Source organism: Odocoileus virginianus, chromosome 34 (assembly GCF_023699985.2).
Source record: "Odocoileus virginianus isolate 20LAN1187 ecotype Illinois chromosome 34, Ovbor_1.2, whole genome shotgun sequence".
Taxonomy (NCBI): Eukaryota; Metazoa; Chordata; class Mammalia; order Artiodactyla; family Cervidae; genus Odocoileus; species Odocoileus virginianus.
The window spans coordinates 27,392,161-27,415,629 of record NC_069707.1 but is presented as its reverse complement, the minus strand read 5'-3'; the positions used below and the strand labels follow the sequence as shown (position 1 = coordinate 27,415,629).

The window sequence follows — 23,469 nt, the reverse complement described above, 5'->3', positions numbered from 1 at the left end:
ACAGCTGGAACCAGCTTCTGTGCTTTCCAGAACCACCACACTATTTTTAGCTTAGACGGGAAATCTTCCTGTACCACTCCTGGCCAAGGTTCCAAGCTGCTTTGTGTTTGCTCATTTCAATATTCAATTAACTTTTCTTTGGCCTTGCAGAAAACTCCAGAACGTTCCTAGTTTACTTTTTGCACTATTACAGAAAATACAGTGACGATTTAGGCTTGTATGACACTGCAGTCATGCCACACCAGTATTACTTGAATGCCTAAGTCAGGTACTAGGATATGCCAGTGAACATAACAGACAAAGATTCCTGCCCTCATGGAACACATACTCCAGTTATTACATATAATAAAAAATCCAAAATAATCGAGGCTCAAAAGAACATAACTTTTTTTCTCATATAAAATAAGTCCAGATTTAGTCAGTCCAGGTCTCCATTGATGGCTCCACTGTTGCTCAGCTTCCTGATTCCTTCACTGTTTGTTCTTCTCTTAGCCAGATCTCATAGCTTTGATCCTCAGAATCACCTCATAATCAGAAAATGGCTGATATAGTCCGGCCATCATATCCACATTCTAAAAGGCTGAAGGGTGGGGAGTGAAGGCAAAAGACCGTAACTTCATGCCAACCAGCTCTTTAAAAGTAGCTTTCCTAGAAGCCTCATCCAATTATGTCCAATTAGAGAAGGGATATCCACCAGGGGGGCTGGAAACTGTAGCTTGAAACATAGCCCATACACACAGGCAACAATTTAGGGGGTTTGTTACCAGGGAAGAAGGAAAGAATGGATGTAGGATAAGCAACAGTCTTTTGCACGTATATCTTAATCTTCAATATAATGTGTGTGCATGTGTATATATTTATCTATAAATAGACAGATGACAAGTAGGTAGGCAGGTATATGGATAGATAGATGTACAAGGAGAAATTTTAGAGCATCATAAAGGGGAATTATCACATGCATGTAGTGCTTTGCAGTTGTTGTAAGATGTTCAAGCTGGTTTTAGAAAAGGCAGAGGAACCAGAGATCAAACTGCCAACATCCTCTGGATCATCAAAAAAGCAAGAGAGTTCCAGAAAACCATCTATTTCTGCTTTATTGACTATGCCAAAGCCTTTGACTGTGTGGATCACAATAAACTGTGAAAAATTCTCAAAGAGATGGAAATACCAGACCACTTGACCTGCCTTTTGAGAAAACCTGTATGCAGATCAGGAAGCAACAGTTAGAACTGGACATGGAACAGACTGGTTCCAAACAGGAAAAGGAGTACGTCAAGGCTGTATATTGTCACCCTGCTTATTTAACTTATATGCAGAGTACATCATGAGAAACACTGGGCTGAATGAAGCACGAAGCTGGAATCAAGATTGCCAGGAGATATATCAATAACCTCAGATATGCAGATGTCCCCACCCTTATGGCAGAAAGCAAAGATGAACTAAAGAGCCTCTTGATGAAAGTGAAAAAGGTGAGTGAAAAAATTGTCTTAAAGCTCAACATTCAGAAAACTAAGATCATGGCATCCGGTCCCATCACTTCATGGCAAATAGATGGGGAAACAGTGGCTGACTTTATTTTTCTGGGCTCCAAAATCACTGCAGATGGTGACTGCAGCTTTGAAATTAAAAGATGCTTACTCCTTGGAAGGAAAGTTATGACCAACCTAGACAGTATAGTAAAGAGCAGAGATATTACTTTGCCAACAAAGGTCGATCTAGTCAAGGCTATGGTTTTTCCAGTGGTCATGGATGTGAGAGTTGGACGGTGAAGAAAGCTGAGCACCGAAGAATTGATGGTTTTGAACTGTGGTGTTGGAGAAGACTCTTGAGAGTCCCTTGGACTGCAAGGAGATCCAACCAGTCCATCCTAAAGGAAATCAGTCCTGTGTGTTCATTGGAAGGACTGATGTTGAAGCTGAAGCTCCAATATTTTGGCCACCTGATGTGGAGAGCTGACTCTTTTGAAAAGACCCTGATGCTGGGAAAGATTGAGGGTAGGAGGAGAAGGAGACAACAAGATGAGATGGCTGGATGGCACCGCCAACTCAGTGGACATGGGTCTGGATGGACTCCGGGAGTTGGTGATGGACGGGGAGGCCTGGCATGCTGCGGTTCATGGGGGTCGCAAAGAGTCGGACACGACTGAACGACTGAACTGAACTGAACTCTTGTAAAAAATCATATATATAAAACCTATCTTTAAATATTAGACTTCTACCTATCTTTAAGTTTTTACAGTGCTGATAATCCCATGTCATTATTATTTTTTTTCCCATGTCATTATTATTTAAGAAGTATCAGTTATGAGCTGTCACTCATTAATTGAATGAAATCCACTATTCTTAGTTCTCAAAATAATCTGCCAATTTTATACTTTGTTTATAATCTCAATCAAAAAGATCCCAACTGATGTCCTAAATAAGAGAAGAAGAAAAAAAAAGAACTTCTCTGAGAGGTCCTGTATTTGGTTCAGGTAAAATAATGTGTGTCCTTAAATCTTTGGCCTCTTAATGATGTAGCAGGAGATGAGAGTGAAGTTAGTTTCTCCCTTCCTTTCCTATTTACTGCACCCTGTAGTCAAAGGAACGGAAGATACCCACGGCTCTAAAGCAGTGGGTTTAATGGTGAGAGCTCTGTGCAGGATTACTCTTAGTTCTGGCTCAGTCAGGAAAGAGCTGACTTCCTTTCTTTTGGCCTAAGTATCCGAATTTGTAAAATGAAGGTGATTAAGTTCAATTACTGTCTCAGCATTTTATTTAACTGTTGGAATAATCACTAAATAATCTTTTGAAAAGATTCTGAATTTGTACTATCTTTCTCTTTCTCTTTTTTGTCTTAGAAACAGTTTTGGTTGAAGACAGGCAAATGTATCTATAAAAGCGATAGCATATTTTCCAGATGTCTTGCTGGGGGGGAAATTCCTTCAATAGCTACTAGTCTATCAGGCTGCTGTAACAAAATACTGCAGATTGAGTTGCTTGAACAACAGCCATTTATTTTCTCACAGTTCTAGAAGTCCATGATCAAGGTGCTGGCAAATTTCGTTTCTGGTGAGAAGTTCTCTTTCTGGCTTGCAGATGGCCATCCTCTTTCTGTGCCCACACACTGTATTCCTCACTGTATGCACAGAGCTAAAAGGACACTGATGTCTTTTCCTCTTCTTATAAGGACTCCAATCCTTTTGGATTAGGGCCCCACCCTTACAACTTCATTTAACCTTAATCACCTCTATAAAGGATCCATCACCAATTTTGGTCACATTAAGAGTTGGGGTTTCCACATAAAAATTGGTGTGAGGACAGGGGGAGACACAATTCAGACCACCACAATAGTAACACAGAGAGCAATGTTCTACCATCACTTCCTGATAATTGTGACACTGCAGTAGACGAAATACATAAGCTATATGTTAGTTTAATGCTTCAAATAGCTTCCTCACTTTGGGCATAAATTATTCAAAGGGATAGCATGACTGACAACAAAACTGTAAAATTACTCTATGTTTTCTCATTTAACCACCGAAAAATTAAATACATGCCTCCTTTCAAACGGTACATGACCTTAGGTACCATTTAACACTTTTCAGAACTCATTTCTTCAGAGCAAAAGTCCACTATGAACACAGACAGTAATAATTAATAACAACAATAACACTATACATTTGTCTTCCTATTTTAAGCATTTAATTAACTTTTCCAAATTACTAAAAAGCCAAAAGAGAAAAAAATCTAAACTTCACTGAGCACTTGCTATTTGTCTGGCATAATAACAGGCTCTGGGCATAATTATTCACTAAATCCTTACAGCAACCCTAAGGGCTGTTATTGTATCCATTTACAGAGAAGGAAACTGAAGTGAAGTGGCTTGCCCACAGTTGAACTGAGAGTGGTGGAACCTGGATTTCAACCCATATTTCCTTAGTTCCAAAGTGTTCTCAGCAATATTATTTTGGGTAAAACTGAATATACATAATTTCAAGGAGATTAAGAAACTTCTATATTATTAAAAAGCATGGGATAAAATTATGTGTGTTTATGGAATGGTCTACAAGATACACTGTGAGAATTTTTAACTGATATTTGCATATGGTAAAAAATTAAAAGATGAAAAAATATCCAGTGACTAGTAAGTCTTGATTACTAGTCCAGTGTCTTTTCCCTTGCTTTCCAGTGGCAACCACTATTATCAGTTTCCTTCTGTTTCTTTTCAAAGATATTCTATGAATTGAATAGCAGGACATGTACACACATATACATATTTTGAAGACACGAACAGTGGCATATTAAACGCTGTTTTTCACTTTGCTTTTTTTTGTAAACAGGATATTTCTCTCTGAGCAGGGGCACTGAAAAGTTAGAGTGAGAAGGAGACTGCTTCTATGTATGTTGTAAAACATATACGCAAGAAAACGTGCATATTCTTAATATTTGGATGAAGATCTTAAAAACAAATAGTTAGATTTTAAAGAAAACTAATTCAAGGCCATTTTATGTCTCTTTCTGTGGCATCTTTCTACAGCTTGAGGAGAATGATTTTCAGCATCATTACTTTCTGAATTAAGCTTTGGGTTATAATGCTACCTAAAATCAACTCACATCTAATAGGAAATGTTATTCTGTCATCTATGAAATATATAATCCAAATTTTGGGATAATGTGTGGCAACATGAAAGTAGTCTTACTTTGAATTTAAAAACCTTCATACAATAACTTTTCTTTATGACAAGTCTTGGAGTCATGATAGTAAGTGATAAAAAGAATTAGACTCTATCACACTTATTTTACATATAAGAGTACCAAAATGTAAAGTAATATATCCCAAAATGTAAGAGATTCTTGACATTCAGCCTACTGCTGTCTCCATTAATAATCATTATCCTTATAAAGATTTTATTCATTAAATTTGTCACAAAAAGGATATGATCCATACAACCCTCAAAAAAAGAAAAAATAAGAAAAGCAATTAAAATTGTCACAAATGATATTAGGCCGTTTTCATATTTGGAAGTTAAGTTCTAGAGATGAGCTACAATTTCTCGAAGTATTCAACCTTGAGGGAGAATTTGGAAGAGGACAGAGAGTTAGTTTGTGGGATAAGAAAGCAAAAGACTTTTCCTGCGTAGGGGGTAGCATTAAAGAACACTCAGAAAAGTTAGTGGGTGTAGGGAACAAAAGGATCTTTCAGAAGAAAGCTGTATGCAGCAATCTGTGTTAGTGAGATGAGAGAAGGGAGATTTTATTTTCTTTTTTAGCTTTTTGAAAGTTTTCTCTCTGAAGGGTAGTGGAGAATAAAATTAAATTTTAAGGCCTTTTGATTTATTTAAGAACATTAATTGCCATTACAGTTTTTTAATGCACTAGACTTCCTACAAGATTAAGACTATTTTTAGAGCCATTTTAGGTTCACAGCAAAATTGAGGGGAAAGTATAGGAATCCCGATACCTTCCTTGCCCTGCACATCCATTGTTTCTCCCACATCAACATCCCCACTAGGTTGATACCTTTGTTACAGTTGATGAACCTACAATGACACATCTAAGTCACCCGAAGTCCATAGTTTACATCCGGGTTCAGCCTTGGTTTTGTACATTCTGTTGGCTTGGACAAATGCATAATGACACGTATCCATTATTATGGAATCATACAGAATGTTTTCGCTGCCCTAAAAATCCCCTGTGCTCTGCCTGCTCATCTCTTCCAACCCCACCCTCCTCTCCCGACCCAGCACCCACAGATCTTTTTATTATCTCCATAATTTTGCTTTTCCAGAATGCCGTAGTTGGAAATCATACAATATGTAGACTTTTGAGATTGTCTTTTTTCACTTAATAATATTTATATATAGTCCCTCCATGTCTTTTCAGGGCTTGATAGCTCATTTATTTTTAGTGTTGAATAATATTCCATTGTCTGGATACACCACAGCTTATTTATCCGTTCACCTATTGAAAGACATCTGGGTTGCTTTCAGGTTTTGGCAATTATAAATAAAGCTGATATAAACATCTCTGTGCAGGGTTTTGGGTGGACATAAGTTTTCAACTCCTGTGGGTAAATACCAAGGAGCACAAGTGCTCAATTGTACAATAAGAGTATGTTTAGTTTTGTAAGAAACCACCAAACTGTCTTTCAAAGTATTGGTACAATTTTGCACTCCACCAGCAATGGAGGAGAGTTCCTGCTGCTCCACAGTCTCACCAGCATTTGGTGTTGTCAGAATTAAACACTTTGATCATTCTTATAGGTATGTAGGCGCTTCCCAGGCGGCACTGGTGGTAAAGAACCTGCCTGCCAATGCAGGAAATGCAAGAGATGAGGGTTCGATCCCTGAGTCAGGAAGATCCCCTGGAGAAGGAAATGGCAACCCACTCCAGTGTTCTTCCCTGGAGAATTCCACAGACAGAGGAGCCTGGTGGGTTACAGTCTACGGGGTCCCAAAGAGTCAGACACAACTGAAGCAACTTAGCACACCTATGTGTACATACACATAGGTATGTAGTGGTATCTCAGTTCTCTTAACAAATCTCTAAGTCACATGGCTTCCAGATCCCTCATTGCTCTGCTTGCCCTTCTCAAGAAGTTCTATTTTATGAAGAAACTGAGACTCAAAGAGAGAAATTATTTGCTTAAAAACATACTGTCAACATCTGCGCTAAAATTTGTATTCAGCATTATTTGCAATGAATTGATTCACAATGTAGAGAATTCATTTTCTTCTTTTTTTTTTTTTTATTGTGAATAATGCTGTACTTTAAAAAATGTTACAGAGCCTGGGGGCTATGAGAAGAATGCTAGACAAAACTCTAAGATTCCTCTTTCACATGAAAGCATGCCTGGCTTTTTGAACAGTTCTGAAGTAAATCAGTGTTGTTTCTACTCCTCAGTTAAAGAAAAGGATCACGTTTGAAGAATACGCTATTTTCCTGAACTAAGAAATCCAAGGCAGGTAATGAAGATACTAAATTTCCAAAGTCTGATATTCACATTTAAGATGATCTTGTATATTCCTTTTGTATTTGGTACAAAGCTGAAGCCCAGGTGGCTAAAGGGTAAAGAATTTTCCTGTCAATGCAGGAGATGCAGGAGATGTGGGTTTGATCCCTAGATCAGGAAGATTCCTCTGGAGGAGGGCATGGCAACCCATTCCAGTATTCTCGCCTGGAAATCCCATGGACAGAAGAGCTTGGCAGGCTACAGTCCAGGGAGTCGAAAAAGTCAGATATAACTTAGCAACAGCGCTAGCAAGCACAAGCTGTTTCTTTACCTGATCTTATCTTAAGAATATGTAAACATATACACTGCATATTTGCCTGAGAGAATGAAATGTATGTAGTTACCTAGGTTTGCGTTCATTGTAAATGGTAAGATTTATGAGTTGCTGAATCAACCTTACCAAGAATCCGAGAAATGAGCAATTTTAATCTGTGATTTCTCCCTGAGGTCAGCTCTAGGTCATCATATTCTGAGTCTTTATGCCACTTAGTCATGATGGGAATTACAGTTGACCTGGATTTCCTCATTGACATTTCCAAGTCATTAGCTCCGTTTCATTCTAGACTTAAGCAGCAAGAAACTTCTGCTGTCCTTCTCAAATATGCCCTCAAATTTATGGAGTCAGAAGTCCCAGTCAAAAGTCACACCACAGACATTTCTGGCATATGATTCACCTATTGGGACTATGTAGGCACTACTAGTAAAGGAATTTTTCACAGGTCCCCAGGGTGTACTTAACAAATTAGAACCAGTTCTTGCTAATTTAAACTCATTGGACACAGAAAAGTCTGAATTAGTAAAATTTTTAGTCACATCCTTAAGAAACCCTTTTAATTGTAATAATTTCAAACATAGAAAAAATCACAAATACATGAAATGCCCATATATATTTTACCCAGATTATCATTTTTTTAACATCTTAAACCACACTTGTTTTATCTTTCTCCCTCTTGTGCCTGTCTATATGCTTCATTTTTTTCCCTGCACCATTTGAAGAGTTATTCCTTTATAATTCCCTTTAACTCTTTTTTTTAATTTGTTTTTATTAGTTGGAGGCTAATTACTTCAGGATGGGGAACACATGTAAATCCATGGCTGATTCATGTCAATGTATAATTTCCTTTAACTCTTATTACTACTTAAGTATTTCCTAAGAATAAGGGCATCCTCTTATATAACCATAGAACAGTCATCAAATTTGGGACGTGAACTGATACAATTGTTTTTATCTAACTATCATTTATATTTTTCAATTATTCCTAATAAGGTGGGCACGATGGACAGCAACTCTATTTACCTCAGTCCTCTTTGCTGTTCAGAATCTTAGAGATCAACCTGTTTAATACCTACAGGTGCATGCTAAGTCGCTTCAGGCATGTCCAAGTCTTTGTGACCCTATGTACTGCCAGGCTCCTTTGTCCATGAAAATTTTCAGGAAACAATACTGGAGCGGGTTGCCATTTCCTTCTCTAGGGGATCTTCCCTACTCAGGGATAGAACCCATGTCTCTTATGTCTCCTGAATTGGCAGGCAGGTTCTTCACCACTAGCGCCACCTGGGAAGCTCGTTAAATACCTGTAAATGTTTTCATTTTTTTTCTTCCCTGAGCTCCAGAAACATCATAATTTCATAAGCAGTCAATCCGAAATTAATATCAACATTAGAGAATGACTGTAACCACACTGCATTCATATAATTCCAGCCTAAAAACAAAGAAAATTAGAATTTCAGGCTGGCCTTTCCTGCTGAATTATAAATGTACAATTCCTGTTTGGTTTTTGAAATATTTAGATCAGTTTCTCTAGCCCTGTTATAGTTTTCAAGACCATTTAGGTAGAAATGATTGATTCGGTTGAAACTTTTCCATTTTACATAGGAAGAAACAAGAATCTAGGCAAAGTTTATTACTGAAAACTAAAGGGCGAACTGAAATCAAACCTCAGTAATTTTTGTCCTATAGCCTACTTGTGTTTAAAAGAGGAATCTTTAAATAATCAATTAAAAAACTCACTGGTAATACATTTCTAGCATTGGAATATCAGGCAGTTCTTAACAGGAAAACCAGGTCAGTGGTTGATTAGAGGTAGGGGTAGCTTTGAATGAAAAGAGGCACAAGAGAACTTTCAGGTTAGCTAGGCTTGGAAAATACCCTAGTAGGTTAGACTCTAGGTAACTAGTTTTCCCTGAGAGCAGGTCTTATTAAGGCGTATTTCAAAATGGTTCCTTTTCTTCTCCTTCTGCAGAAGATGTTTTGTTTTGTTTTTTCCTTCTGATATTTACTATGAGAACCTGGCTGCCCTCCTAGGAGTAAATCTCACAATATTGTAGAATGTAACTCTCTCCCATTAGCATAATCTTTGTTTACATTCTTATCTTTTGCTGGAACTATTGCTAAAGTCTTTTAACTGGCCTTCCTATCCCCAATCACTGTCCTCCAGTTTTGTGCTGCCAGAAGATCTTATAAAATGAAACTTGGTCATTTAATTTCTCGCTTAAGAAATGATGGTTACCCATTGTTTAAATTACAATATTAGTCAAATTCCCTTGGTATGACACACAAGAGTCTTCATGCCACAGCACTAGTCTCTCACCCAATACTCTTCACTATACCCCTTCCACGAGGCCAGGCTGATTCATGGCAGCTATAGTCTCCTATAGATCATGCTATTTTAGGTCTCTTGTTGTTCCTGCTCCTGTAATGACCTCCATCTCCTTGTCCATTTAAAGGAAACCTTATCATCAACCCGCCTGCGAATGCTGGAGATGTAAGAGACTCGGGTTGGATTCCTGGGGCGGGAAGATCCCCTGGAGGAGGAAATGACAACCCACTCCAATATTCTTGCCTGGAGAATCCCATGAAGAGCGGAACCTGGCAGGCTACAGTCCATGGTGTCACAGAGTTGGGCACGACTGAAGCAACTTAGTGCTTATCATTATTTACACAAGTATTACTTGCTTTCTGAAGCTTTTCCTCCTGTTCCCCATCCTCCAACACTGACAATTAGTTTTATAAAAAAAAAAAGCCCCTATATATTTCTCATAGCACATACAGTATTTTGGTTACACTTAACTAATGACATGGGACTGTATCTTCTTGCTTTGGAATCCCCAGTGCCTAGCATTGCACTTGGTGTGTATTTTAAAGTGGCCATGTGACTAGGTTTGTACTTGTTGACCTGGCTTAATTATTAACTGCACTCTCTTCCACTCTCAAAAGGGGCTTATTGGCAGATAAGTACTATATGGTCACTCTCTATATGGTATAGATCTTCCCCGGTGGCTCAGCGGTAAAGAATTTGCCTGCAATTCAGGAGCCACAGGTTCGATCCCTGGGCCCGGAAAGATCCCCTGCAGAAGGGTATGGCAACCCACTCCAGTATTCTTGACTGGAGAATCCCATGGACAGAAGAGCCTGGTGGGCAAAAGTCCACAGTGTCGCAGAGTCAGATATGACTGAAGCGACTTAGCACACTATATTGGTATGTGAAATGACAGTCGCTCAGTCATGTCTGACTCTTTGCGACCCCACCAGGCTCCTTTGTTCATGGGGATTCTCCAGGCCAGAATACTGGAGTGGGTAACCTTTCCTTTCTCCAGAGGATCTTCACAACCCAGGGATCGAACCCAGGTCTCCCGCATTGCAGGCGGATTCTTTACCAGCTGAGCCACAAGGGAAACCCTATATGGTGTATGCCTGGTAAATACTTGAATGGATGAATGAGCCTTAGTTTTTCTTAATCAGCTCCAACATCTGAGCAGTTAATTCTATACAATAAATATAATGAGAATTAAAAAAAAATTTTTTTAAGTTAGTTGCTAATGATGTCTCTTTCCTGAGCTTCACGCCCGTGGATTTAACTATGCCTTAAGTTTCCCTGAGGAACAAATCACTCAGTAGCCTTTCGGACTCGCGGCATGGTTTCAGACTTTGCTGTAACTTGTCTCATTTTGTAATCATCAACCACATTCCCTGATGCCAGTTTTTCAAAAGATCAACGAACTAATAAGAGCCAGATAGCCCGCGGTGGAGGCTGAGATGTAAAAACAAAAGGTGTCAGAATCACCACTTAATCCTTGAAAAATTACCTTCAGGTTTAATTCATTACAGCCGGCGTCATGCGTTTGTTTTGCCCAAAACAAGTATGGCCTCCATCAGAGTCAATTCCCTTTCCCTTGGGGACCAATCGAAATCTAGCATTCAGGGCACCCGGTGTCCTCACTTCCGCCTTGGCTGCTAGAGTCTAACTCCCGTAGCGAGTCCGGACGGTCCGCCTCCCATTCGGAGCGGCTTCGGCGGCCAAAGCGGCGAGGGCCGGAGGCAGCGGGCGGGATGAGCGCGACGCCTGGCGGAGGGGTACGGACGCTGCGGGTGCCCGGCCACCACGGCTACGCCGCCGAGTTCTCCCCGTACCTGCCGGGCCGACTGGCCTGCGCCGCCTCGCAGCACTACGGCATCGCGGGTGAGGCCGGGTGGCGGCGAGCCTCCGGGGCGAGGGCGGGTTCCAGCCAAGCTCCGGCTCCTCCCCGTGGTCGGAAATCACTTCCGACTGTAGAAGGAGCCGCGAAAGAACGCCAGGGGTAGCTAAGGAGTTGGCTGGCTTCCTGACCGCTTTTGTCCAGTGTGCGGAGTTGGCCTAGAGTGCCACACCTCTCCACTTACTGTGCGGAAGCAGGATGTGGAAGGTGCCTAATGCCCGTAGTCCTTCCTCTTAAAAAGCGCACCAGTTCCTTCGCCCGCATGACACACGCCCCGCCGGGTACAAGTGGCTCTGCGGAGAGCTGGCTGAGCCCGTGTGGCTCCTCCTGCCGGCCCGACCGGACCCACAGCGCTTGGAAGACGGTCTGCAGGATCACCCAGTACCGGCTAATCGGACCACATTCACCACAGGCTGTGCGTCCTAAGGATGCACCCTGTTCAGTTCAGTTCAGTCGCTCAGTTGTGTCCTACTTTTTGCGAACCCCATGGACTGCCGCACGCCAGGCCTCCCTCTCCATCCCCAGCTCCAGGAGCTTGCTCAAACTCATGTCCATCCAGTCGGTGATGCCATCCAACTATCTCATTCTCTGTCGTCCCCTTCTCCTCCTGCCTTCAATCTTTCCCAGCATCAGGGTCTTTTCCAAGGAGTCAGTTCTTCGCATCAGGTGGCCACAGTATTGGAGCTTCAGCTTCAGCATCAGTCCTTCCAATGAACAGACGCTAGGAGTTTCCCCGCAAGAACCAGCAAGAAATTCATCAAGCGCTGAGTCCTTTGTTGTCTTGAGAGGAATACAGACATATACAGGCAGTTAGAGGCTCAAGTTAATTGTCTCTGGTTGAAAGGAAGGATTCCTTTCTTGATTTTGGACTTTCTTTTAATTCATTTCCTAGCTATTGTTTACACACAAATTCTATGAAACAGTTCATTGCATAATATCAGATCGCGATAGTTTTTTTTTTTTTTTTTTTGGTAGAATCATAGTTGGAAAAGTGATTTCTGCAGCTCAGAAAGAGAGAAATATTTGCTTTTTATGTTTTCACTATTAACTTTTAGTGGTTGCAAATTCAGATTTACAATACTTGCCCACCTTTAAGACTGAAGACTCGTGAGTTTGTAATATTTTAAATTAAATCCTTAAAAATCTCTCTAAAAGCAGTTGATATTTTTTTAAAGTCAATCGTGTATAAATAGAGCTTTTTTTTTTTCTTCCAACCGTGTAAAAAATATCTTTTTAAAATACACTGATCCTTCAGTAAAATAATTCCTCTTTGGTAGGTAATGGTATATTGTGTTCAGCACTTTACTGCCAAGTATGTGGTAAAATCCACCAGGTATTTGTTTTAAAATCACACACAATGTATTTTAGGTTTTTTTGTGGAGGCAGTGTGATGTATTATAGTAGAAGGTGCAGTCCCTGGTGTCTATAAGCCTGAGTTTTCTCACCTGTGAATAGGAATGATCACACATGTTTGGGAGGTTTGTGTGCATGTCATCCTGGCCATAGAGGATGCACTTAAATCTCTCTCCCCTGTTGAGCTGTGTCTGGAATCCAGGCATTGGTGAGATAGTAAATTTAATATTTAATTATTGAAGTACAGTGTAGAGAGAAATGGAGAGCACAGTCCTGATCATTTTGTTTATGTGGTCTCAAGAAACTTTAGGGAGAAATTTGTGACTAGTATTGTTCTCGGTTCTTGATACCCCTTTGCATTGACCTCAACTTTTTTTCTCCTTTAGGCAGTGGGACTCTGCTAATATTGGATCAAAATGAATCTGGGCTTAGGCTTTTTAGAAGGTAAGATGGTTCTATTAAAATTATATGTATTTTCTGTTGCTTTTGGTTTTGAATCTTTGTGATCAGTAAGATGTTTTAATTTGCAATATAAAAGAGCTTTCAGGATTTGCATAGTGTAGAACTGATTTTTGCCATTAACTTGTGATTATGTCACTTCTAAATCTCTTGTTCAGTATTCACTTATCAATGATAAAACTTAGACATACAAAAATGTGAGCTAGTTGGTATCCTGTTTGACATTCCTATCTTTGCTGTCCTTTTTTTTTTTATATATATTTATTTGGCTGCATGAGTCTTAGTTGTGGCACACAGGATATTTGTTGGGTCACGCGGAATCTTTTGCTGTGGCGTGTGGCCTTAGTTGCCCAGGGCATGTGGGATCTTAGTTCCCAGACCTGCATCCTCTGCATTGCAAGGTGGATTCTTAACCACTGGACCACAAAGTCACCTTTGTGTCTTAGTGTAGGTTAGCATTACTCATTCAGGAACTAATTATTACCTCTTTCCCTTTCTTCATTCTGTACTTTTCTTACCTGTGTGACTGTTAGACTCATTAACACCTCCCTCAGAGTTAGTCAAGGGGGGAGAAAGGAAAGGAAATTTCCTCAGAAAATAACTACCTGCTGATACCTCAGGTGAAAGATTTATGGGAAACACTGAAATTATTGATCTAAAGTGATATTTTCAAGTGCTTGCTGATCCCTCCTTTGAACCACAGAACACAGCGAGCTCACAAGTGTGGCAGCGTGTTCTCACGTAAACGGTGCCATGTTTCTAGTTGGAAGCCCTGATGTTAATTTGCTGTGCCGTTCTCTGGCCTCGTGACTGGGCTGTTCTTTTAAGGTTCTCTGCCCTTGTTTCGGCATCTGTCAAGTGCCTCCTCCACGAATCTCCCATATTTGTGAAGACATTGTGAGATACTGTGTTAAAATATGTGATCAACTGGAAAAAACAAAAAAGATTGTTATTGTATGTTCAGCTGCCTATGTCACTAGATTTTTGGGTCTTACTTTTCCTGGTGTAGCTTTGACTGGAATGACGGTTTGTTTGATGTGACCTGGAGTGAGAACAATGAGCATGTGCTGATCACCTGTAGTGGCGACGGCTCCTTGCAGCTCTGGGATACCGCCAGGGCCACGGGCCCACTGCAGGTCTTCAAGGAGCACAGTCAGGAGGTAGGAAGGACGTCTTTCTGGGCTGATTATTTTTCTTTGGTTGAAATCCATTTGGGGGTGGACACATGGGGAAATGTCTTCAGGGGACAAGAAGTTTAAGTTTTAGTGTTTCTTATACACGTTAGTTGTCACTGGTTATCTCATTATCCAGCCATCAAGTACCTCTTGGCCTAAGGAGCTGGAAAAGAAGAAAAGGTCAGGCTTCTCATTAGTCAGTAAAAACGCCTCTGGTAGGAAGTTTACTGTGGCACTGTTTCCTCCAGAGGTCCATTACTGTCTTTAGGCTTTAGAAAGGCTATGCCTCCATACACTGCCTTAAGATAGAAGTAGGCAGACTTTCCACCCAGACATTGTAAGACTTGCCTTTAGGCCTTCACCAAGGATTTTCAGAATATATTTAAGCATGAGCATGAAATCCTGAATATAAAGCAGAGCTTACCGAATAAGTTTAAAAACTAAATCTCGTTTCTAAATCTCATTACTAGATATTGTCTGTGTGTATGGGTAGCATAGAAAGTAGTTTGGTCTTCAGTCATTAAAATGCATATATACTTTTACTGAACATGGTAGTAAAAATTTTCTTCTTGGGTGTGTTTTAAAAATTTTCTCAGTAGGTCCTTCAAATGTATACTTGCAAATTTACTTTCAAATTTGTGTCCACCACAGTTCCTGGCTTCAGTAAAGGCTTATTACATGCAAGAGTGTTCGTTTTTTGTAATAACAGAGTAGTTATGTGAAGATTCTGAACATCATTTTTATTGCTCTAGCTTTTAAAAAATCATAATTTCTGAGATTGTGATGAAAATAATAGAAGATTTCAGTTCTTCCATTTTATTGTGAAGGAGGATCTTCGAGTAGATGTAGTTATGAATGATTGTATTTTGATAGAACCACTGAACACTAAGACAGCTTTGATAAAGGAGGAACTTTAGTTTTAGGATGTTCAGTGCAAGAATCCTCACAAAACAGCGTGTCCAGAATTCAGTCATTTTTGTGGTACCTTCATAATTTTTACCATTTCCATGTATTACTTATAGTTAACTGAATGTTTTTTCTTTCTTTTTTAAAATTATTTTTCCACTCAAAAATTTTCTTTGGGCCTTGTATTGCCTATCTATATAAATTCTAGGGTTGTATCTAACAAATCATAAAGTAATATATCCAGTTATGTTAAATCGGAGATACTGGTTTAATGTTTTCCTTTAAATGAACTTTACATTGTTATTTCACTTATCCTAAAACAGCATGTATTTGTGAAACCATGGAACTGATGGCTAACTTAGTATGTACATTTATTTCATGTATGGTAAAATGAATACATAATAAGATTAAATGTAGGTACCAGTTAAAATCATGTCTTGTACAACCAATGATGTGTGTGTACTGCTACAATTCTGAAAAATACTGTTCTAGAATGTTCTTTGTGATTGCAACTCCATCTTTACTTCATCTCAGGGAAAGTGAATTTCATTCTCTTATGTGATAACTTATTTGGCTTTGTTTTTCGATTATCTTTTGTTTATTTTTTTGTTGTGGTGGCTGCACACAGGCTTTCTCTAGTTGCAGCAGGCAGGGGTTACTTTACTCTTCTTTGCGATGTGCGAGCTTCTCATTGCAGTGACTTCTCTTATTGCAGAGCACGGGCTCCAGGCACATGGACTTCAGTAGCTGCAGTGCGTGGGCTCAACAGTTGTGGCAGAGGGGCTTAGTTGCTCTGTGGCATGTGGGATCTTCCCCAACCAGGGATGGAACTCGTATTGCCTGTGTTGCTAATTGGTTTCTTAACCACTGAACCACCGGGGAAGCCTCTCTTGGCTTTTTGATTGCTCTATTGGTTAGACAGTTGCTTTCTTAAAAGCAAATCTACCTGCAGTATCAACCCACTATTGCTTCTGATGCCTTCCTCTGACATGATGAAACTAAGTCCTGTCCCCGCTTGCAAGGAGAACCCTTGGAAGTAGCCATCATGCCCTCTCTAAGTCTTCTGTCTTCCAGACTGTGCATTTGTATTAATAATTCCTTTGGCTTGTCCTCAGGTCATACAGTCTCTTTATCTTTCACCCTCCTGGTAAACCGCTTTGGGTAATCTCCTGTTTTGCAACGTTGCTTTTAACGTTGTAAGCCTAATTTATCTCAGAAATATGATTATTGGTGTTGAACTTTTTATGACTTTGCCACCATGATCTTAAGCCTCTAGTTCTAACATGGTCTACTTGACATGGTTGTAATATTTTTCTGAGCCAAGCTGTAGTGCTGGGTTACTTTTAGTCCACTTGTAAAAAGCACCTCGATCTTTGTTATTTGAGTTACTGTTAAACTAGTAGTTTACTAGTTTTTTAAATGTAATTGTATAACTGATTTTTTTGAACTGAAGACATGTTATTACTTGTTTTTTCAGACTTTTATTCTAGGTTGTCCTTCTTCATTTTCTTTTTAAATGCAATTTTTGATAAACATCTGTATCAGATGGCTTGGCCATTAGAATAAGAGAAAACCCGAGTAAAAGTGCATTCAACAATCAGAGTTTATTATTTCACATAACCAGGCATATGGAGGTGGTATGGGTCCAGGTTTGGTTAATTTAGGCTTGACAGTGTCATCAAATACCCGGGTTTCTCCCACCTTTCCACTCTGCTCTCCTCAGTGGGTTTCTTTATTCTTACACTCCCTATGGTTCCAGTTATTAGGTTGCTGCAAACGTAATTGTGGTTTCAGACCATGAATTTTAAATCATTATAAGTAGACTCCTTAAAAACAAATCTTTATTATCAAAATCAGAAGCATTAAGAATCAACACATTTTTGCCATGAGAGAAAAGTTTATTCCTGTAACATAAAAATCCAAGCTTTGGTGGGATGTAATGAACTCTTGGAAAGCATTTTCTGCCTCCTGCTGGTTGTGGAAGTGTTTTCCCTGCAAAAACTTATTAGGATGCTTGAAGAAGTGGTAATCGGTTAGTCAACAGTCTGGTGAATATGGTGGTTGAGGTAAAGCGTCGTAGCCCAATTTTTCAACTTTTGAAGCATTGGTTGTGCAATGTGAGATTGGGCGTTGTCATAGAGAAGAATTGGGCTGTTGCTGTTGACCAACACCAGCAGCAGGTGTTGCAGTTTTTGGCAGGTCTCAGCTATTTGCTGAGCATACTTCTCAGATGTAATGGAATTCAGAAATCTCTAGTGCATCAGACCAACAGCGGACCACCAAGCAGAGACCATGACCTTTTTTTGGTGCAAGTTTGGCTTTGGGAAGTGCTTTGGAGCTTCTGTGTCCAACCACTGAGCTGGTCAAGGCTCATTGTCATATAGAATCCACTTTTTGTCACACATCACAATCTGATCAAGAAATGGTTTATTGTTGCATAGAATAAGAGAAGGTGACTCTTCAAAAGACAGTTGTTTGGATTTGTGGTCAGCTCATGATGCACCCACTCACTGAATTTTTTCACCTTTCCAATTTGCTTCAAATGCTGAATGATCACCATCGACATTGAGTTTTGGGCAGCTTCTTGTGTAGTTGTAAGAGGATCAGCTTCAGTGATGGCTCTTAATTGGTGGTTGTCAACTTCTGATGGCTGGCCACTATGCTCCTCATCTTCAAGGCTCTTGTCTCCTTTGCAAAACTTCCTGAACCAGCACTGCACTGCCTATTAGCAGTTCCTAACAAATGCGGGCCAAAAGCGTTGTTGATATTGCAAGTTGTCTCCGCTGCTTTATGACCCATTTTGAACTTGAATAAGAAAATTGTTTGACTTTGCTTTTTGTCTAACATCATTTCCATGGTCTAAAATACATATAAACAGCAAGTAATAAGTCATTAGCAAAAAAACATAAAGCGAGAAGTGTGCATTTAAATGATGTATAACATAACCGCATTTGTTTAAGAATGGCTTTCAGTGTCAAATGGCACATTTCGACAGTGCAAAAAGCTCAATTACTTTGGCACCAGCCTGGTATCATCTCACCATATGCCCAGTCTCAGCTCTTGTCACTTGTGAGGGAAATGAGCCACCACTCGTGTGCTTTCACCTGCGTAAACTCACCCCTGGGACGAGTGAGGAAGGGACAGAGCTTTCCCTGAGGACAGCGCTGTGACTCAGTGAGCAAGGAGAAAGGGAGATTGGTGGTTGGGAAGGCACCCGTCAGCACGTGCTGCAGTATTACTTCTTGTCTTTCTCATGCTGGTTAGTAAAAGTCAGACCACACCAAGCAGGGTGATGAGTGGAGGACTGTCAGGCCCTCAGAAAGGTCGTCCTCCATGAGATGAGAGAATTTCTGCTGATCGGCCTAAAAGCTCAGTATTAAAACACCAAGTATCTGGCATTTTTCATTAGAGAGAAATACAGCATTTATTTAAAGTTTGTCTCTTACACCAAGTATGCAGAAACACTTAAAAGGACTGATTTAAAATCGAACAGTTTTGCGAAGCTACTAAATATTCATTGAATATTCAGCAAGCAGTGTTGAATAAATTAAGTTCAACCATTAGTTTTCTGATAGTCAGATGAATAGTCACTGAAGTAAAAATGAGACATCCAAGACCTAGATGTATTTTAGGCCTAAAGGAATGAAGGTGAAATGAAAAGAAAGAAACACATGGACATTTTCCCTTTGCATGGCTTCTAAACTTAGCATCAAAGCAGGAATTGATTTTTCTCTGTGTTGTTTAACTGTAGAGGCCTTTGTGTCTTTTGAGCCCCATAGAATGCCTTTAGCTTAGCCTGCTGTTGAATATGTAAGTGGAATGGAAGAATGAGAAAATTTGAAAAGATTCAGCAAGAAGGAGAAAAAAGAGTGAATTGAGACTCTCGTTTCTGACTTGATGGCTTATAGCATAGTGCTGTTGAGGGTGAGTTAAAGTGACTTTAAAGATGATAGATTCAGTTTAGTACTTCAACATCTGATTCTCAGTGTGCTTAATACAGTTTTTAAAAATAGTTAACGTTTGTCTTCATTGTCAAATAGTGAGGCGTATCAGTTTGCTGAAAAACTTTAATTAAGAGATATTTGATCCATTTAAAGTCTTTCATCATGAATTGATAAATAAAGACTTAAGGCATTTATACTGCTTTTCCTGATATGAATTTCATTGTGGGGTAATCATATAGTTGGTGTGGAAAATTTCTTATAATAGAATTTTCCTAATACAATAGGAAGCTAAAAAAAAAATGACTGAACTGAATGGAATCAAGCCTCTAGATCTAAATTCCAATTTAAATAAAATATGAAGGGTAGAGGAAAAAGTTGAACACTACCATGAGGAAACAAGTCAAATTCAGAATGTAGAACATTCCGTAGGACCAATAACTTTGTTTCTTCAACAAATAAATGTCATTGGTGGGGTAAGGCGGCAGGAAAACCATGGTGGGGAGGGAATTTTATTAGATTAGAAAAGATTTAAGAGACATAACAGCTGAGTATAAAATGTGAACTTTGGATCCTCGTTCAGATCTGTGTGTGCATGCTTCATTGTGACCGACTCTTTGCGACCCCGTGGACTGTAGCCCACCAGGCTCCTCCTTCCATGGAATTTTCTAGGCAAGAATACTGGAGTGGGTTGCTGTTGTCTCCTCCTGGGGATCTTCCTGACCCAGGGATCTAACCCACATCTGTTGCATCTCCTGCATTGGAGGCAGGGTTTTTTTTCTTTTTTTTTAAACCAACTGCGCCGCCTGGTAAACCAACTAGAAAAGATGTTTTTGATGCAGTTAGGGAAATAGGAATATGGACTAAGTATTAGATGAATGTTAAGGAACTGTTGTTAATCTAGGGTGCGAAAATGGCCTTGTGCTCATGTAAAAGGTGAAAACATTCTTACTTCTGAAGTATTTGTGAATGAAATAGTCTGATGTTAAAATACTCCAACAGTCGTTCAGTCAGTAATGGAACAGATGAAATAGGATGGGTAAAATGCTGATAATTACGGAAGGTGTGTGATGGATACCTGAGGATTTGTTATGCTGTTTTCTCTACTCTTATGTGCATTTTAAAATATCTATAATGGAAAATACTTTTTAATTTGTTTCATATTAAAAAAATGTAGCCCTTTCTAATCACTCAGTAATTAAAATTCAGTGTCCCTTTCCTTTGTATTGATACAGATAAGTATGAACATTCTGGATACAGTTTTTATTTGATGATTTTTAATTAAATAGACCAACTTGAAAAAGGGCAATACTGTGTGGTAGATTAAAACTGAGCTCTATGGGAATTGGATTCAGTAATAGAATTTGTCCTCCTCAAACTGGTTTTGATGAGATTCAGATTTCATAATGCCCCGCAAAGTATTGTTCCATTTCTCTTTTTCCTTTTTGTAATTTCCCAGTTAATTTTCTTCACCACTACCAAGAGTAATTTCATAAGATAGGCCTTCAGAGGACCCTGTTTTTAAAGCATAGCTGCATATCACTCTTCTTTTTATATTTAACTTAACCATTTGCCATGTCCGCTCTTTGATTGGGAGTGGAGCCAGAAATTGGGACTGGGGAAAAGGTAGATGCGCAGACTAATGTGAGACGTGCTTTCCATCCAGATTACTTCTGTTCCTCGTTCAGTCCAAAAACTTTGATTAACTTGGTCTGCAAGGAACTGTATAAGGCCTAACAGGGAAGATGAACAGGTCAGGCGAGGTCCTTGCCCTCTCTAGGAAAGAGAGGCTTGAGCTGCTGGGTTATCTCATTTGAAATGTAATACATGCTGGTAATGTCCAGAGTGCCATGAGAGGGGAGGATCTGGTCTGGGGGAAGGGACCGGGAGGCTATCCTTGAGTCTGAGGAGACAGTAGGAATGAACTATTCAGGTGGAGATGTCAGAGGACAGGGTTCAAGGCGAAAGAGCTTGCTTGCTTGCAAGGGTAGGGCTGAGTCTGTGTGCCTGGAGCAGTTAGCATTTTGGCTGTTATGCTAAGATCAATGGAAGAATAGTGAAGATTTAAAACTTTTCCTATGATACATTTCGTGCATATAAAATATATGTGAGTTGTAAAAATACAGAGTGAGCACTTACATATTCATCATTTAGGTTAAGAAATAAAGCATCACCTGTACCATTGGAGCTTCTGGTTGCTGCTTCTCTTCTTCCCCGAGGTTCTTTTCTCTGAGTCAGTCCTTCATCCTCCTTTTTCCCCCAAGAGCAACCATTATCCTGAAATTTCTGTTTATATCTTCTGTATGTTTCCTTTTAGTCTTATGCATATACTTGCACTCCTAATTCATGCATAGCTTTGCATGATTTTGACCTTTGGCTAAAAAGCAGCAGCATGAGTGAATGTCAGTGTTGAGTGAAGATGCTAAGTGGTAGGAGCCATGTAGTAACCACGTGGAAGCCAAGTGGTAGCAGAGGATGAGATGGTTAGATAGCATCACCAACTCAGTGGACGTGAATTTGAGCAAACGCTCGGAGATAGTGGAGGTCAGAGGAGCCTGGTATGCTGCAGCCCATGGGGTCACAGAGTCAGATACCACTTCCCAACTGACCAACTGACCAAATGGATTGGAGGTGAAGAAGAGTGGAGGAGGGAGCCGTTAGAAGCGTCCTGTAATGTAGGTGGTCGCTTACGGTTGATGGTTGTAGCCTCTTCAGAGAAATTATATACAAACTCATGGCCCGTTGGAGTCCCATCCCTCTGAACTGTTTGACCTTGCTGGTCTTAAGATGTGATGAGCTTGCTTCCTACTTCAGGCTTGCTCTTTGCTTTGGAAACCTTTCCTCTCAAATCTGCAGGATTCTCTAGACTTACTGCACTCAGGTCTCTGTTCAGAGACATCTTCACTGACCACCAGCAGTGACCTGCCACCTCCCCACCCTTGTTATTATTTTCTAGTCTTCTTACTCTGCATTATTTTTCGGAATAGTTTTTTTTTTAATCACAACCTGAAATTATATGCTTATAGTGCATCTTCCCTTGCTAAAGTATAAGATCCATGAAGGCTGGTACTTTATCTGTCTTGCCTAACACTATACTCTTCGTCCCTTGTTCATAGTAAATATTTATTAAATAGATTTGACTTGAGATTGGGATAATGGGATCCAGTCATTCCTTTTTGGCTGGCTCCCAAACATCTCTCTCGCTGTAAATTTTTTTCAGGGCTTGAGGTTAATGCCCAAACCCTGTCCTTCCTAGACATTTCCACTTGACTATCAGGCTGTCACCTCAAACTCACCATGTCTAAAATTACACATTATCACTCTTCCGCCAGTCTTCCAGCGTTGTTAATGCCTCCATCGCTGACAGTCCCAAGGCACAAAACCTTGGTGTTATCTTGCAGCGTTCACTAGTCCCCATCCCGAGGGAGGTTTATGTCCCCATTTATGTCTCTGAGGGAGTTTCTGGTCACTGTTTTCACCTCTGCCTTCTGCTATTGACATTTTAGCCAGCCTTCAGGGCCTCGCTAAGATTCTTCTCTTCTGGGCATCAAGCTGAATTTTCCATCCCACCAGCTTTTGTATTCATGGTCTACAGTTTTTGTGTTTTAAACACAGTATCCTGGCTTACACTGTTACATTTCCATGTCCTAGTATTTTAAACAGTAAAGCAAACAAAAAGTATTTACTGATTGAGTCACCTTTATCTCCGTGTTTTTTATCCCATTTTAAACCTCACCACGTGTGTTCTGTGCTCAGTCTTGTTGTCCTAGACCTTGAGGCTGGTCCCTTTGTCCTGTGTCACATGGAAGAGCTGGCAGCAGCATAGTTTTCCTATCTCCTGTCTTTTGTTATCATTGGGGCTGGATTTTCTCTGAGCCCATGGAGGCTCTTGAAGTTTTAAAAATGAGAAGTCATAAGGTTTCAAGTCCTGTGTCACATTGGAAATGTGTAGGGGCAGAGGAGTCTGAGCTAATGACGTTAGCGGTAGCTCTTTATAATTACTTAGCAACGATGCAGGTTGTGGAGATAAATTTGGTTTTTTAAATCATTATATTGCAATGAGCACAGACTCTTTAGGTCTCAAGATCTTCTCTGATTGCCTCCAAGCTTGTCTTTTTCCATCCGTAACTGACAGATGACTGCAGCACCTCTTTGGGTTTTGCTGA

General features: G+C 40.0%; 2 protein-coding genes across 2 annotated transcripts in view; one reads left to right on the top strand and one right to left on the bottom strand.

The window, feature by feature from the left end:
• The window catches only part of MAP3K5 (mitogen-activated protein kinase kinase kinase 5), a 244,561-nt gene extending 233,270 nt beyond the window's left edge, over window positions 1–11,291 (bottom strand). Inside the window, exon 1 of the mRNA XM_070461452.1 lies at window positions 11,080–11,291. The gene's annotated coding sequence lies outside the window, so the exon portion shown is untranslated. The remainder of the gene's footprint in view (window positions 1–11,079) is intronic.
• PEX7 (peroxisomal biogenesis factor 7) overlaps window positions 11,223–23,469 on the top strand; it is a 73,124-nt gene continuing 60,877 nt past the window's right edge. The window contains exons 1-3 of the mRNA XM_070461455.1: window positions 11,223–11,453; window positions 13,209–13,266; window positions 14,291–14,441. Coding sequence (XP_070317556.1) covers window positions 11,324–11,453; window positions 13,209–13,266; window positions 14,291–14,441 — 339 coding nt within the window. The 5' untranslated portion in view covers window positions 11,223–11,323. The remainder of the gene's footprint in view (window positions 11,454–13,208; window positions 13,267–14,290; window positions 14,442–23,469) is intronic.